At 40.8% G+C, this 12,129-nt stretch overlaps 1 protein-coding gene across 1 annotated transcript in view; it reads right to left on the bottom strand.

Annotated features, from left to right (window-relative positions):
• WASHC5 (WASH complex subunit 5) overlaps positions 1-12,129 on the bottom strand; it is a 59,884-nt gene that overhangs the window by 23,405 nt on the left and 24,350 nt on the right. The window contains exons 11-17 of the mRNA XM_080803149.1: positions 10,187-10,316; positions 7,384-7,496; positions 5,872-6,038; positions 5,721-5,796; positions 4,417-4,527; positions 3,502-3,642; positions 2,367-2,447 (exon numbers count right to left, since the gene is read on the bottom strand). Of these exons, the coding sequence (XP_080659275.1) occupies positions 2,367-2,447; positions 3,502-3,642; positions 4,417-4,527; positions 5,721-5,796; positions 5,872-6,038; positions 7,384-7,496; positions 10,187-10,316 (819 nt within the window). The remainder of the gene's footprint in view (positions 1-2,366; positions 2,448-3,501; positions 3,643-4,416; positions 4,528-5,720; positions 5,797-5,871; positions 6,039-7,383; positions 7,497-10,186; positions 10,317-12,129) is intronic.

The following is a 12,129-nucleotide window of genomic DNA, read 5'->3' as shown; positions in this document are numbered from 1 at the left end:
TTTTTTTGGCCACCTCTAACAATGCACATTTATACATACATCTCTGTGTATATCTTACTTGTTTTAAGTCCTATGGATTAAAGTCAACTTGTACTTTTTTTTTTTTTTTTAAAGTGGGCTCCATGTCCAATGAAGGGCTTGAACTCACAACCCTTAGTTCAAGAGCTACATGCTCTGTGGACTATGCCAGCCAGGTGCCCCAACTTACACCCTTTACAAGTGTCTGAAACAGATGCTTAGCGTTTGAGGGTTAAAGATTAGTGGGGGGGCGGGGGCGGCCACAAGATCCCTTACAAAAAGACCTGAGTGGTTAGACTGGCAGCGACAGTCTGCTGGGTTGAGTGTGGTCAAGATGATATTCCCTCTGTTCTCATCTGAAAGACTGTGGCAAAAGATCTGCAGTTTTCCTTAGGAGGTTTTCCCTTGATAATTTTGCTAATGATTAGGTTTTATTACATCCTTCCTATACTGGTCATTTTGCATGTAAGACACTTAATCTGGTCCGAGGACTTCTTACCACCTTACGGATTAGTAATTCAGTTGATATGCAGAGAGTATGCATGCAGGTTATCCGCATGTGATAACCTGCAATGTACTCTCTGCGTATCAACTGAATTAAACTGGCATCAGGCCTAAAGCATGTTCAGTGGATTCTATTAATATTCTAGGGGCACAATGGGGGGGCGGCTCAGTTGGTTAAGTGTCTGCCTTTGGCTCAGGCCATGATCTCGGGTTCCTGAGATCGAGCCCTGCATCAGGCTCCCTGCTCAGTGGGGAGACTGCTTCTCCCTTTTCCTGCTCCCTATGCATGCTCGCTCCCACTCTCCTTCTCCCTCAAATAAAGAAATAAAATCTTAAAAAAAAAATACCACTATGCTTTAAAAAAAAAATTCTAGGGGCACAATAGTATTTCAACATCCTTGCAGAAACCCACACACTAAAGTTCCATTTTTATTTAGGTTCATTTCCTTTATTTTCTTCGATTTTAGTAACACAAATATTGATCTGGCAATTCAGTAGATACATTTTTTTTTTTAAAATCAGAAACATGTAGTGTCTACTGATACCAGATAAATGAAAAAGAAATAAAAGCACCGTGAACCCTGTGCATGGGCACATCACTACTCATCATAGGATTACAAATGAGAACAGCATTGAGATAACACTTTATACTCCTTGGGAGAGCAAAACTTAGAATGTGGACACTAAGAGCTCCTGGGTAAATTTTTGTGGGCAGACATTTCATGAAACAGTCCTTTCAGAAGGCAATCTGGTGGTATTGAGAGAAATTAAGTATAAACACACCTTAAAGCTCAATGACCCTGGGGTGCCTGGGTGGCTCAGTGGGTTAAACCCTCTGCCTTCAGCTCAGGTCATGATCCCAGGGTCTTGGGATCGAGCCCCACATCGAGCTGAGCAGGGAGCCTGCTTCCCCCTCTTTCTCTGCCTGCCTCTCTGCCTACTTGTGATCTCAGTCTATCAAATAGATAAAATCTTTAAAAAAAGAAAAAAAGCTCAGTGACCCACTCCTGGGGACGCAGGTTTTGGAGAAATTCTTGCATGGTGTACAACAGAGACATGTTCAGATAATGGGAGTGTTGTGATAATGGGAGTGTTGGGGTGAAAACAGACCATATGGGTGTCTGTGCCTTGGGGAATGGTTAAGTGGAATGTAAAATTCTGTGCAGCAGTTAGAAGTAACCAGCTGCCCAACTCATGGGGACATAAGTAAATTCCAAAAGCAGTAACTAATGAGAAGAGCTGGAAAAGGAATGGGCCTTAGGGCACAACAGGATGTAGAGAAATCAAACACATATACACATAAAGTAACACCTCATGCTTAAAATGCAGATACTCGCCTCCTTGGGGACAGAAATCAAACATACAGAGTGGGTGCTACTGGGGATGGGAATGACCGTGGGCATCCAGATGAGAAAGAAAAGATGAAGAGAGGAGCTTGCATGCATGTCTGATGACAACGGCCAGACAACGACAAGGGGGTAGGATTATCTCAGCTCTCTACACCTGAGATGCAGTATAAAAATACTAAAAGGAAGGAAGGTTGGGAGAGAGTGAGCCTGCTGTTTGGTCAAGGGAATCGAACCATTTTGTTTTGTTATTACAAAAACTCAATAAAATAGATTTTTCTTAGATTTAAGTAACTCCTGGGTATGGATGAAAAATCAGGATTATAATGCTCTCTCTTCCTCCATCAGTAAATGAATACCATGAAGATCAAGAGCTGAATGTGAAACAGCAAGGGACACAAGCAGACCATGTCATTCCCTGTTCCCCATAGGAGAACCACCACAGTAATCCAAGTAAAGAGTCTATGAGGTCACGTGGACCAGCATGAAAGCTATTACCTTGATGATGCCAACCAAAGTTGTCTTCATCATTAAGATGCCTTCAGTAAAAATGGAAATAGCATGAGTGAGCTTGGCAACCTTTAACAAAGAAAAAGAAGTTAATGAAGTACTACAGATGAAAGACCCATAATTTCTACAGGAAGTGAAATTAATTGGCTGATAGTCCAGGAATGAACCAAGACCGCAGGAATGATGTGCCCTGGTCAGAAATGCGGCGCCATGATGGAACTGAGAGACCACTGTTAGCCATGCTGGGAACGGGGTCAGCAGACATGAAGTCGTTCTTTAAATGCTGACCAATCACCTCCCCTTCTTTGGGCCTCAGTTTCCTATGCATAAAAGGAAGACAGGTTTCCATGAGATGGACGGTCCTTTCCACGTAGAAAAGGCTCATCAAGACCCTAACAAGGTAATCTCCCTTTTCCTGCCTTCTACTTTTTTCCCCCAAGCAACACAAGGGGACATGATAAGGTAGACCAATGCTATATTTTTGAGTGTGAATAAATACGTAAATTCAAAGCTTGACAATCCAAATTCCTGATGTAACTTCTGGAGTTGTGTCAGAGAGGATATAAAACTGACACTGGGATGTAATGTGATGGCAGCGAATTCCTATTGTCAGTTTCCACCTGATTTCACTCTCACATCTCTTGAGTTCAGGGGGAAGGAAAAGCAGAGGTATTTGGGAAGAACAAACCAAACAACCCTGAGGCTGCTTGACTACTGAGTGGGCTTAAAAGTCTGGCTGGAGGAACTGGTTAATGGAACCCAGATAACTTTGAGCCACTGATCTGATGTACAAAGCGGGAACCCGAATGTGAAAAGTCTTGGCAAACTATACCCCAGAAAGAAGGGCTCATTCGCCAGGACTGTTCGGGAGAAAAGTGACCAGTTGAGCTCCACTTCTTCTGAGGACACTCAGGCTGGCGAGGCTTTAAATAACTCCGGGACCAGGTAACGGATACAGGTATGGCTGCACTAACTTGGCACAAGTAGTTATCACTTAGAGTAGGAAAAAAGAAATCAGAATTGGTCTGGTGGTCCTAGGGATATGGCAGGCAACATGGACCTGGGACACGTCATGGTTTGGGATTTAAATATCCAAAGGCAGAAGTCAGAGGGACACCCCCACCTCGTATCGTGGGCCAAGCTGAGCATAGTCCCTCAGCTTGTCTTTGTCCAGGCGGGTCGGCACTTCAATGATATCGTGGGTCTGAAGCTTTATGATCTTTAGGAGAGAAGTAAACATGCTTTCTGGAATGATCTGTAAAACCTTTAGTGAAAGAGGAAAGGAAAAACAGTTGACATCTTTTATTTTGCAGCTGATAAATGCTAGGATGGCAGGAAGACAGTACCAGTGTGTACAAGGAGCCACTTGTCTACAGGAAGGGATGATAAGGGACTTAGAACTATTTTAACATCTGCTGTCAGGCACATGGCTACGTTCCTTCAAATATCAACTGCTCAGAGGATATAAAGCTAGTCCTTATATACATGGAGCAAAAAGATGTATCTTTTCCACATTACAAACTCTTCAAAGACTGAGGATCAGAGGTGTTAGTAACATGGCTATAGAGCACTCAGTTAGTATATGACACCCGTAAATTCTGAACCCGGGTCTGTTGGGCTCCATGCTGTACCGTAAGTTATTGAAACAAGGACCAAAATTCCTCTGAAACCTTTAAGTTCTAAGTAGGATATGCTGGATCTAGACCGGGCTCTCTTCCCAGCTAGCTCTGTGACTTCGTAGAAACCAATATAATCGCTATTTCAGTTTCTATACCTACAAAATGGGGATTAATACTACCAGCATTAAAAAAAAACAAAAAACCAGGTGTAAAAATTCTTTGGAAGTAAAACACACATCCATATCCATAGTACCAGTAAAAATAGGTTTATGTTCAGATATTGCAAATTTCTGCAGTCAAGTTAAGAATACAGGAAGGAAACACGGGTATACTTTTTCTAGGGCCCCAAGAGTCCTTTTTGTCTTTAAATAGCAGCTAGTTTGCCAATAAAATAAGTATCACCTTGATGCATTTCTTACCTTTCTCACATAGGACACCAATTCACCAGAGTAATATTGAGACACACTGAGAAGATCAGGACTATTTGCTTGATTAATTCGAAGAAGGGGAAGATCAAGGGCAGAGGCAAGCTGAAAGAAAAGTAGGTATATCTGTTTCTCTATCTCAAAAAGCCCTAGAAATCTCTTTCCACAAAGAGTAACATATAACAAACCTCTTGGGTCCTACCCAGGAAAAAGCAACAACCACTGAACTTCATCAAAGTCATTAATGACCACAATAATTTGTCATTAATAAAAATAATGGATTATTAATGGCATTAATTAATAAGTTAATAAAATTAATGACAACAATACAGTTTTTTAAACACAACAGTCATCGGCTATGGCAGTAGTTCTCAAACTGTGGTCCCCGGACCAGCAGCATCAGAATCAGCATCAGCTGGGGACTTGTTACAGATGCTGTTCCTTGAGCCCCAGCCCAGATTTACTTAATTAGAAACTTTGGGGGTGAAGCCCAGCCATCTGTGTTGTGACAGGCCTTCTAGGTGATTCTGATGCCCCTCAAGTGTGAGAGCTACTGTGCTACAGAAGTCAGCTACTCTTGGATGGAAATCACTGTGACGGATGGATCACTGTACTGAATCCAATTGAAGATGTCACAGCATGTATGGTGTGCCACTATTTTAGGTACCACTCAGAAAGAAAGAAGACGCTGACAATTGAACTTTGATGTGCTGTCAATTATAAAACCATCCCCATTTACAGAGATGTTTAAATAGGAAAGTGCACCTAAGAACTGGTGACTCTGTCGGAAGACACTGAGTCAATTATTTGCTCATTTATCTCGATCTGAAGTCACCTCGAGAGCAAGGGGCCTCCTTTGGTGTTCACCACTATTCCCTCATCTTTAGAGGAAACCCTGGTTTGTAGCAGATGCTCAACAAGAATTTTTTAAATGAGTAAGGAAAAGGACTTAATTCACATCTAGAGAAAAAAGGACCTTGGCAGAACTTTAAAAATGTATTTTTTTAGTACCACATTTTTAGTACCTTGGTAGAACTTTAAAAATGTATTTTTTTAACTTAAAAACTATTTTCTGTAAGACATCCAACTTATGTTAACTGAAACTTCAAATATGCATGGCATCTTTTGAAACTGTGCTCCTGTGGGAAAACTGCTAACAATTTTCAGTCTTTAAAGAGACTTAAATTACCTAACTCTCTAACAGAAAGAAACCTTGGACTGAATTCATGCATGAGGTAGTAACAAAGACCAATTCCTCCCCAGTGACTGAGAATGTGATCTAACTGTTCTTTGCTTACCTTTAGGAATGTAGCTCTGAGTTTAGTAACCATGGATGGGTTTACCCTTATGCTCTCTTGCATGATGGATGTGAATCTGTAAGAGAGATCAATGGTAAGGAGAATCCATGGTGGCCTTCATTAAGGGGAAATGTTAGGCTGGTCCCATTACCTGTCAATTAATTGCCAAGCAAAAGAAAGGTCCCCAATAATCTGCATTGTGATCAGGACCTCCTCTTTAATGTTAATGGTTCGGATCATTTGGTGAAGAAACTTGCGAGTATCAGCAAGAAACTGACAGACTTGCAGATTTGATTCCAGCTGGTGAAATTCTTGAACCTGTGTCACAAAAATACATTCAATTAGAAAATTCCAAATGGCTTTGGTAGTGTTCATTTTTCCCTGAGAACACTTCACGAAAGGCATGCTACTCACTAAGAATTTCTTGGCAAAATTTCTATTTCAAATGATAATTTTAGAAATGTATAAGCCAAGTCATAATATAATGCACAGGTTTCTAGAATTAGAAAATGTTCTACTCTTTTTACTGTGTATGCATATGACATAAGGAGTGGATACTTTCATCTTTCATCTTAGCCTCGATAAACACATATTAGAAAATCCTCTTAATTCTGAAGATTTGCAGGTTTGCCAAAAAAGAGTAAAAGTCACATCACAACCAGGGTGTTGGCATTTGGACATTATTAAGTTCTTTTTGTTGGATTCCTTAAAATAAAATAATGACTCCCCAGCATCCTGAAGTTTTAACGTATATAATTCAAGGTGCCTGGGCCATTGCTGACATAAATAACACAAATGATAAAAAGCCTCTGACATTTACCAAGTTGTTTATAGTTGTGCTACAAAGTAAAAGATCCAGGAAACAAGCAAAATAGGAACATTACAAGGGGAATTGTCGGCTAGGGAAACTGACGCACTAACAATGGAGAACTGTTTTGTGTTGCCATTAACAATGACTAACAAACCTCTCAAAAAAAGAAAAAAAAAGCCTGTAAGAAAGTATGCCAAATAAAGTATTACTTCTGTCTCTAAAGATACATACTTATGCCAGTTGAACAGGTTTCCAAGTAAGTATGGACGATGTTTTAAATAGCTGATGGTTACTGTTCTCATGCTTTTATTTTTCATTTTAAACCTAGTTATGCATACAATTAAAATTTCAGGAGTGGGAAAATATAATAATTCTTTTTTGAATTTGAGTAGATGAAAAACTATTTCTTTTTTTCTAGAAAAGAAAACATCACTTATAAGCATATGATCATTATACAACTATGGTTATTGGTTGTGTACTCCTCTGTAGTCCCCCACCCCAAACTCTTCCCCAATCTAGAAATGGTGTCTACAGTGTGGTCTTGTTTTAGTTCTTGCTGTCTTACCACAATTTCCCCGGTTTCTATATTGTTTTCATAATTATTTTTCCAAGACTAAATGTTTCTGCAAGTGGAAATGTCATCACTTTTGTTGGCATTCTCTTCATGCCGATCACTTCCTTATTCTCCCAGTTTTAGGACATTGGATATAATATGACAATGAGCAGAGTATGCCTTTTGTGTCTTCTGATGAAATATTCTCTCAGATGTATTTCCGGCACCAGATTGCTGGGTGGGTTGGAAACTATGATTCATGATCCAAGCGCCCCCTCCTTTAAGAAGGGTTTTCTTACCTCCTCCAAAGCTTGTATGAGCTGCACCGTTTTCCTGCCTGCAGCAGTGGAATCATCGTGATTTAAAGACATGATCTGTTTTGAGATCTCTCTGAACCAAGCTTGCAGGTTTTCTACAAACACAGAAGCAAGGAGAGACTGCTGAGACCCCAGGATTCCTGTACCTGTGGCTTTGAATCTACTCAGGAACCCTTTACAGATCTAGGTCTTGTTCACAGAGCTCTCACTGGGTACCTGACATCACCCTCAGGGATTCTCCACACAAGAACCACCAAAGTGCCTTGGGCATGTGACCTGGGAGAAGAGAGAGAACTTTCTACATCAGTGGCTCAGTAAATGCAAATGTGCAGCGATGGGCACAGGAGTGGGGAGGAATCAGGAAGGAAATGAAAGCTGGGACAGAGTTCCCAGGAAGGGTTTGCTGCAGAAGTGAGGATGGGTAGAGAGAGAGGCGCAGGGACATTTTGTCCCTAGGTGAGGGGACAGACATGGGCAGCAGCTTTGGGACAAAAATGACGATGGCATGTCTTGCAGGACAATGAGGGGCAACGTGTCAGGAATGGGAGGGATGATCTGAAGAGCTGAGGGGGTGCCATTTGCTTTCACAAACCAGTTTCACGCAGCAGAGAAAGGAAAGTGCACCAACATGCTCTGGGGACCCTCAGTGTGGCAGGTAAAGCTCGAAGCTTGTCTCACTGACTCTTCACAACAATTTATGGAGGGAGGAATTAGAAGGCATTTTCTCAGATCAGGCAGCTGATGCCCAGAGATGTTCGGATCCCAGGCAGGGTCACACTGTCACTAAATGCCAGAGCCACACTTTTCTCAATGGCCTGGTCTAATTCAAAGGCTTTGTTCTTTTAAACTCACCAAATTGGTTCCCTGAAGTTTTTGTTGTTGTTGTTGTCTTATTAATGGGATGATTTCACTTTAATAAAAGCACTTAAGGGCGCCTGGGTGGCTCAGTGGGTTAAAGCCTCTGCCTTCGGCTCAGGTCATGATCTCAAGGTCCTGGGATCGAGCCCCGCATCGGGCTCTCTGCTCAGCAGGGAGCCTGCTTCCTCCTCTCTCTCAGTCTGCCTCTCTGCCTACTTGTGATCTCTGTCTGTCCAATAAATAAATAAAATCTTTAAAAAAAAATAAAAGCACTTAAGGGCTTCTAAGTTATTTCAAGAATTAGTACAAGGCACGCTAGTTGTAATTTTAAAGGTTTTTTTTTTTTTTTGGTAAGACTGAGGGACAGCTCTGGGCGAGCAGAAAGAGCACAGGGTTCAGGGTCTGAGGTGCCAAGCTTGATCCAGGTTCTAAACCTTTGCTACCTTCAGCAAGTGACTACCTTTACAGCTTCAATTTCTTTACACGTAAGACAAGAATACAGATGTTTATTTCACCGTCTCATAAGGATCAAACGAGAAATATTTGCGGAAGTATTTCCTAAACTGAAAAATGCTATGTAGCCAGATAAAGTAGACGGTTCTTTATCTTTGAAAGACCTTTGAAAGGATGTTGGGATTTATAAGAACCTAAAAGCAATTAGAACAAAAATGAACATGCCTGATTCTCAAAAACTAATCTGTTTAGATTGTTATAGGTAGTTCCTTGTTTTCTAGACACAATCTAGTGACCTGCAAAACATGTTGCCAATTTATATCACATGAATAAAAACACAGCCAACTTTTCCTACTAGGAATAATAAAGTGACTTGGAAATACATCTTAGGCCTACCATTCAGCATCAAATAAATCAACAAAAGCCAAATATAGTAATCATAAGATCATATTGATAAAAATAATAGTTTTTAAAAAAAATATTTTATTTTTTCAACAGAGAGAGATCACAAGTAGGCAGAAAGGCAGGCAGAGAGAGAGGAGGAAGCAGGCTCCCTGCCAAGGAGAGATCCCGATGTGGGGCTTGATCCCAGGACCCTGGCATCATGACCTGAGCCGAAGGCAGAGGCTTTAACCCTCTGAGCCACCCAGAGGACCCCAAAATAATAGATTTTTTAAACAAAAAGCTATACCATTAAGCTTTTTTCAAACAAAAAAGCTATACTATTCTACTATGTAATTAACTTTATCAGAAATGAATTTCAGAGTTAAAGCATTAAAAAGTTTATCATCTTAAAGTTCATGATGGTAGTCTGGGGGCATTTTGAAAGGTTTCTATCTATATAAAAATTTTAAGTGAAACCATAACTTTCCTATAGATAAAATTTCCTAAAAGAAGGGGAATTAATATCATTAATATCATTAAAGTAATGATTAATATCATTAGAGTAGTTTTAGAAAGTCTGCAGGTCCCCTCTTCTGCCACAGATGGCAGGCACACCATGGGGCGGGGGTGGGGGGGTGGGGTATGGGGGAGCAGCAAACATGATTAGAAGCCGAGAATCTTGCATACCATCTATGTTAGTAGTTAGTAATATTCTTGAGGGAAGTATCCTGAGAAGATCAGGACAATTAGGTCCTTTTGTCCCTCCCCACAAATGCATATAAGTTAACACACCAGGGGTGCATACTCTGGTGAGGGTCTGGAATGAATTATGACCCTATGGACTAGGTATAGTATAACAACCCCTCTAGCCCAATCACATACTTCCAAAGTAAGAAACCTCAAGTCCAGAGAGGCTACGAAGGTTGCCTAAAGGAGCACAAAGCTACAGGCAGCTAAAACTAAGCTTTAGACCTTCATTAGCAACCCCGTAGCATACGATGATGACAATGTAAGGACTTTTTACTATGCTGCTTTCCAGTAATTTTTGTGTACACTTAAAGCACACCAATAGTTCCCCTTCAGCAATTACCATTTTTCTCCACTCGGGTTAGGGGTTTCACTCCTGAAAAGACATCAGCAAGCTCCATCATCCGCTCTGAACCCTCCTTCTTGTAATGCTCCCATTTGGCTTGCTTTTCTGAAAGCATTTGCTTGAACATCTGTTGGAAGAGACAGAAAAGAAATTACTTAGGAGGAAGTCTAGATTAGTCAGTTTACCAAGAAAGCCTGAGCGAAATCCAATTTATTATAAAAATATATGCCTAAAAGTAACATTACCCTGATGTCATCTCTTGAGCCATCCTCCTTTGTATAAATCGAGGGGCAAAGCTAGACCACTGCTAAGACAGTGGTTCTCAGAGCAAATGAACAGAGTGTCACCTGGATGGCTTTAAACTTCTCAGATGTCCACACCCCACCCTTGAAGATTCTGGTTCAGAGGGTCTTGGGTCGACCCAGGAAACAGCATTTTTAAAAGACATTAAACTTGGTGGCCACTGCTCTAAGGTCCTTCCTAAGTAACAATTTCTGGGGTCATATTTTAAAGTCAGGGAAGGTTGAGCATTGTCTTGTCTGTTTAGTGGAGAATGAGCTAAATTACCAACACAAGTTCTTTCTTTGTGATCATACAGTAAGTCTATTTATGAACTCATGTCTTTATAAAAATTAAAATCCTATAAAGGGTTGGGTAGAGGAGTAAACAGTGTGTCTCAAGGTTTTTTGTTTTCCACTGAAATAAACTTTAGAAACATATTTAAGGTATGTCACAAATGTACTGGGGTTTATTTATTGAGCTCGGGTCCTAAGGGGTAAATATGAGAGTATACTGATTTTTCTCTTAAGAAATTCTTCATTCCTCAGCATCAAAATGAATTTTAAAAGATGAAGACTTCATTGCAGACGAAAGGATCAAGACTGGTGGAATTTTGTGGGCCAGAGGAAAAGGAATCTCAGTGATCAGGCAGGATGATTCAGCAATGAAAAGTAATAGGATGAGGAACTGTCAGAATTATTTCTAGAGTCTGTCCTATCTTTTCGAATGCCTGGGATCAATCAATGCCAGGTGACAAAGTGGCAGTGACTAAAAATAACACTGAGGCCTTCATCACAGACCACAATGGCTTGAAGCCCTTCAAACACTCATTCACAGGTTGAACTCACAGGTTTCATCTTGCAAGATAGAATTTGGGATAGGGGATGGTCCTTCAGTTAGGAGATGTACCTTTATATAAAAATTACAAGAAACACTGGTCCAATTAGTGAGTTTATAGGAGAATCAGAAGGTGATCCTAGAGAAAGGGTTGAGGTGGGAGGTACGTTAACAAACCGAGCTGAAATGTATTATCTCTTGTTTGCTTGATTTGCATTGGGTAGTTGGTTTCTTTCTTTCTACCAGATCTTTCTCTTTTGAAGATCTTTCACAATGAGTTGGTCTTCTTTTCCCTCTACCCGAACAGAGAGAAGGAAGCTGCCTGTTCTATTCCAACAGATTCCAGAAAAAGATCAATGATTAGAAATGCAGGCTTGGCCAGGCAGATGACCCAGACCTGTCCTGATTTTCATGCAACAAGACTGAGCTTCAAAACTCTTGGGGAACTGGTGCTCGGTTCAGGTTCCTAACTGGACTGAATGCATTGTTGATTCCTCGGGGGCAACTCTCACTTGCCTCTGCAGTTTGCTTTGACCAACAAGTAAGATGCCTGGTTCCTGCTCTTGGATCTTTTTTGGTTTCTCATCTTGGCTTAATCTGTCTCTCTTCCCCCAACTGTACTGAGAGCTCCTTGATGGTAGGGACATGCCTTGTTCATTTTTGAATTCCTAGCACCTAGCTGGGAACAGAGCAGGTATTCAATAATGATTTGCTATTCAGAGGGAAAACATTAATGTTATTAAAGAGATCAAAAAGGGGTAGCGTTTCTCTGATCTTAAACATGATACCCAGACAAGTCACTGCAAACTGAAAACACTCCGCAC

Source organism: Martes martes, assembly GCF_963455335.1.
Source record: "Martes martes genome assembly, chromosome: 4".
In the NCBI taxonomy this organism is placed as follows: domain Eukaryota; kingdom Metazoa; phylum Chordata; class Mammalia; order Carnivora; family Mustelidae; genus Martes; species Martes martes.
Note: the sequence above shows the minus strand (reverse complement) of the source record. Positions and strands in the feature narration are given on the sequence as shown.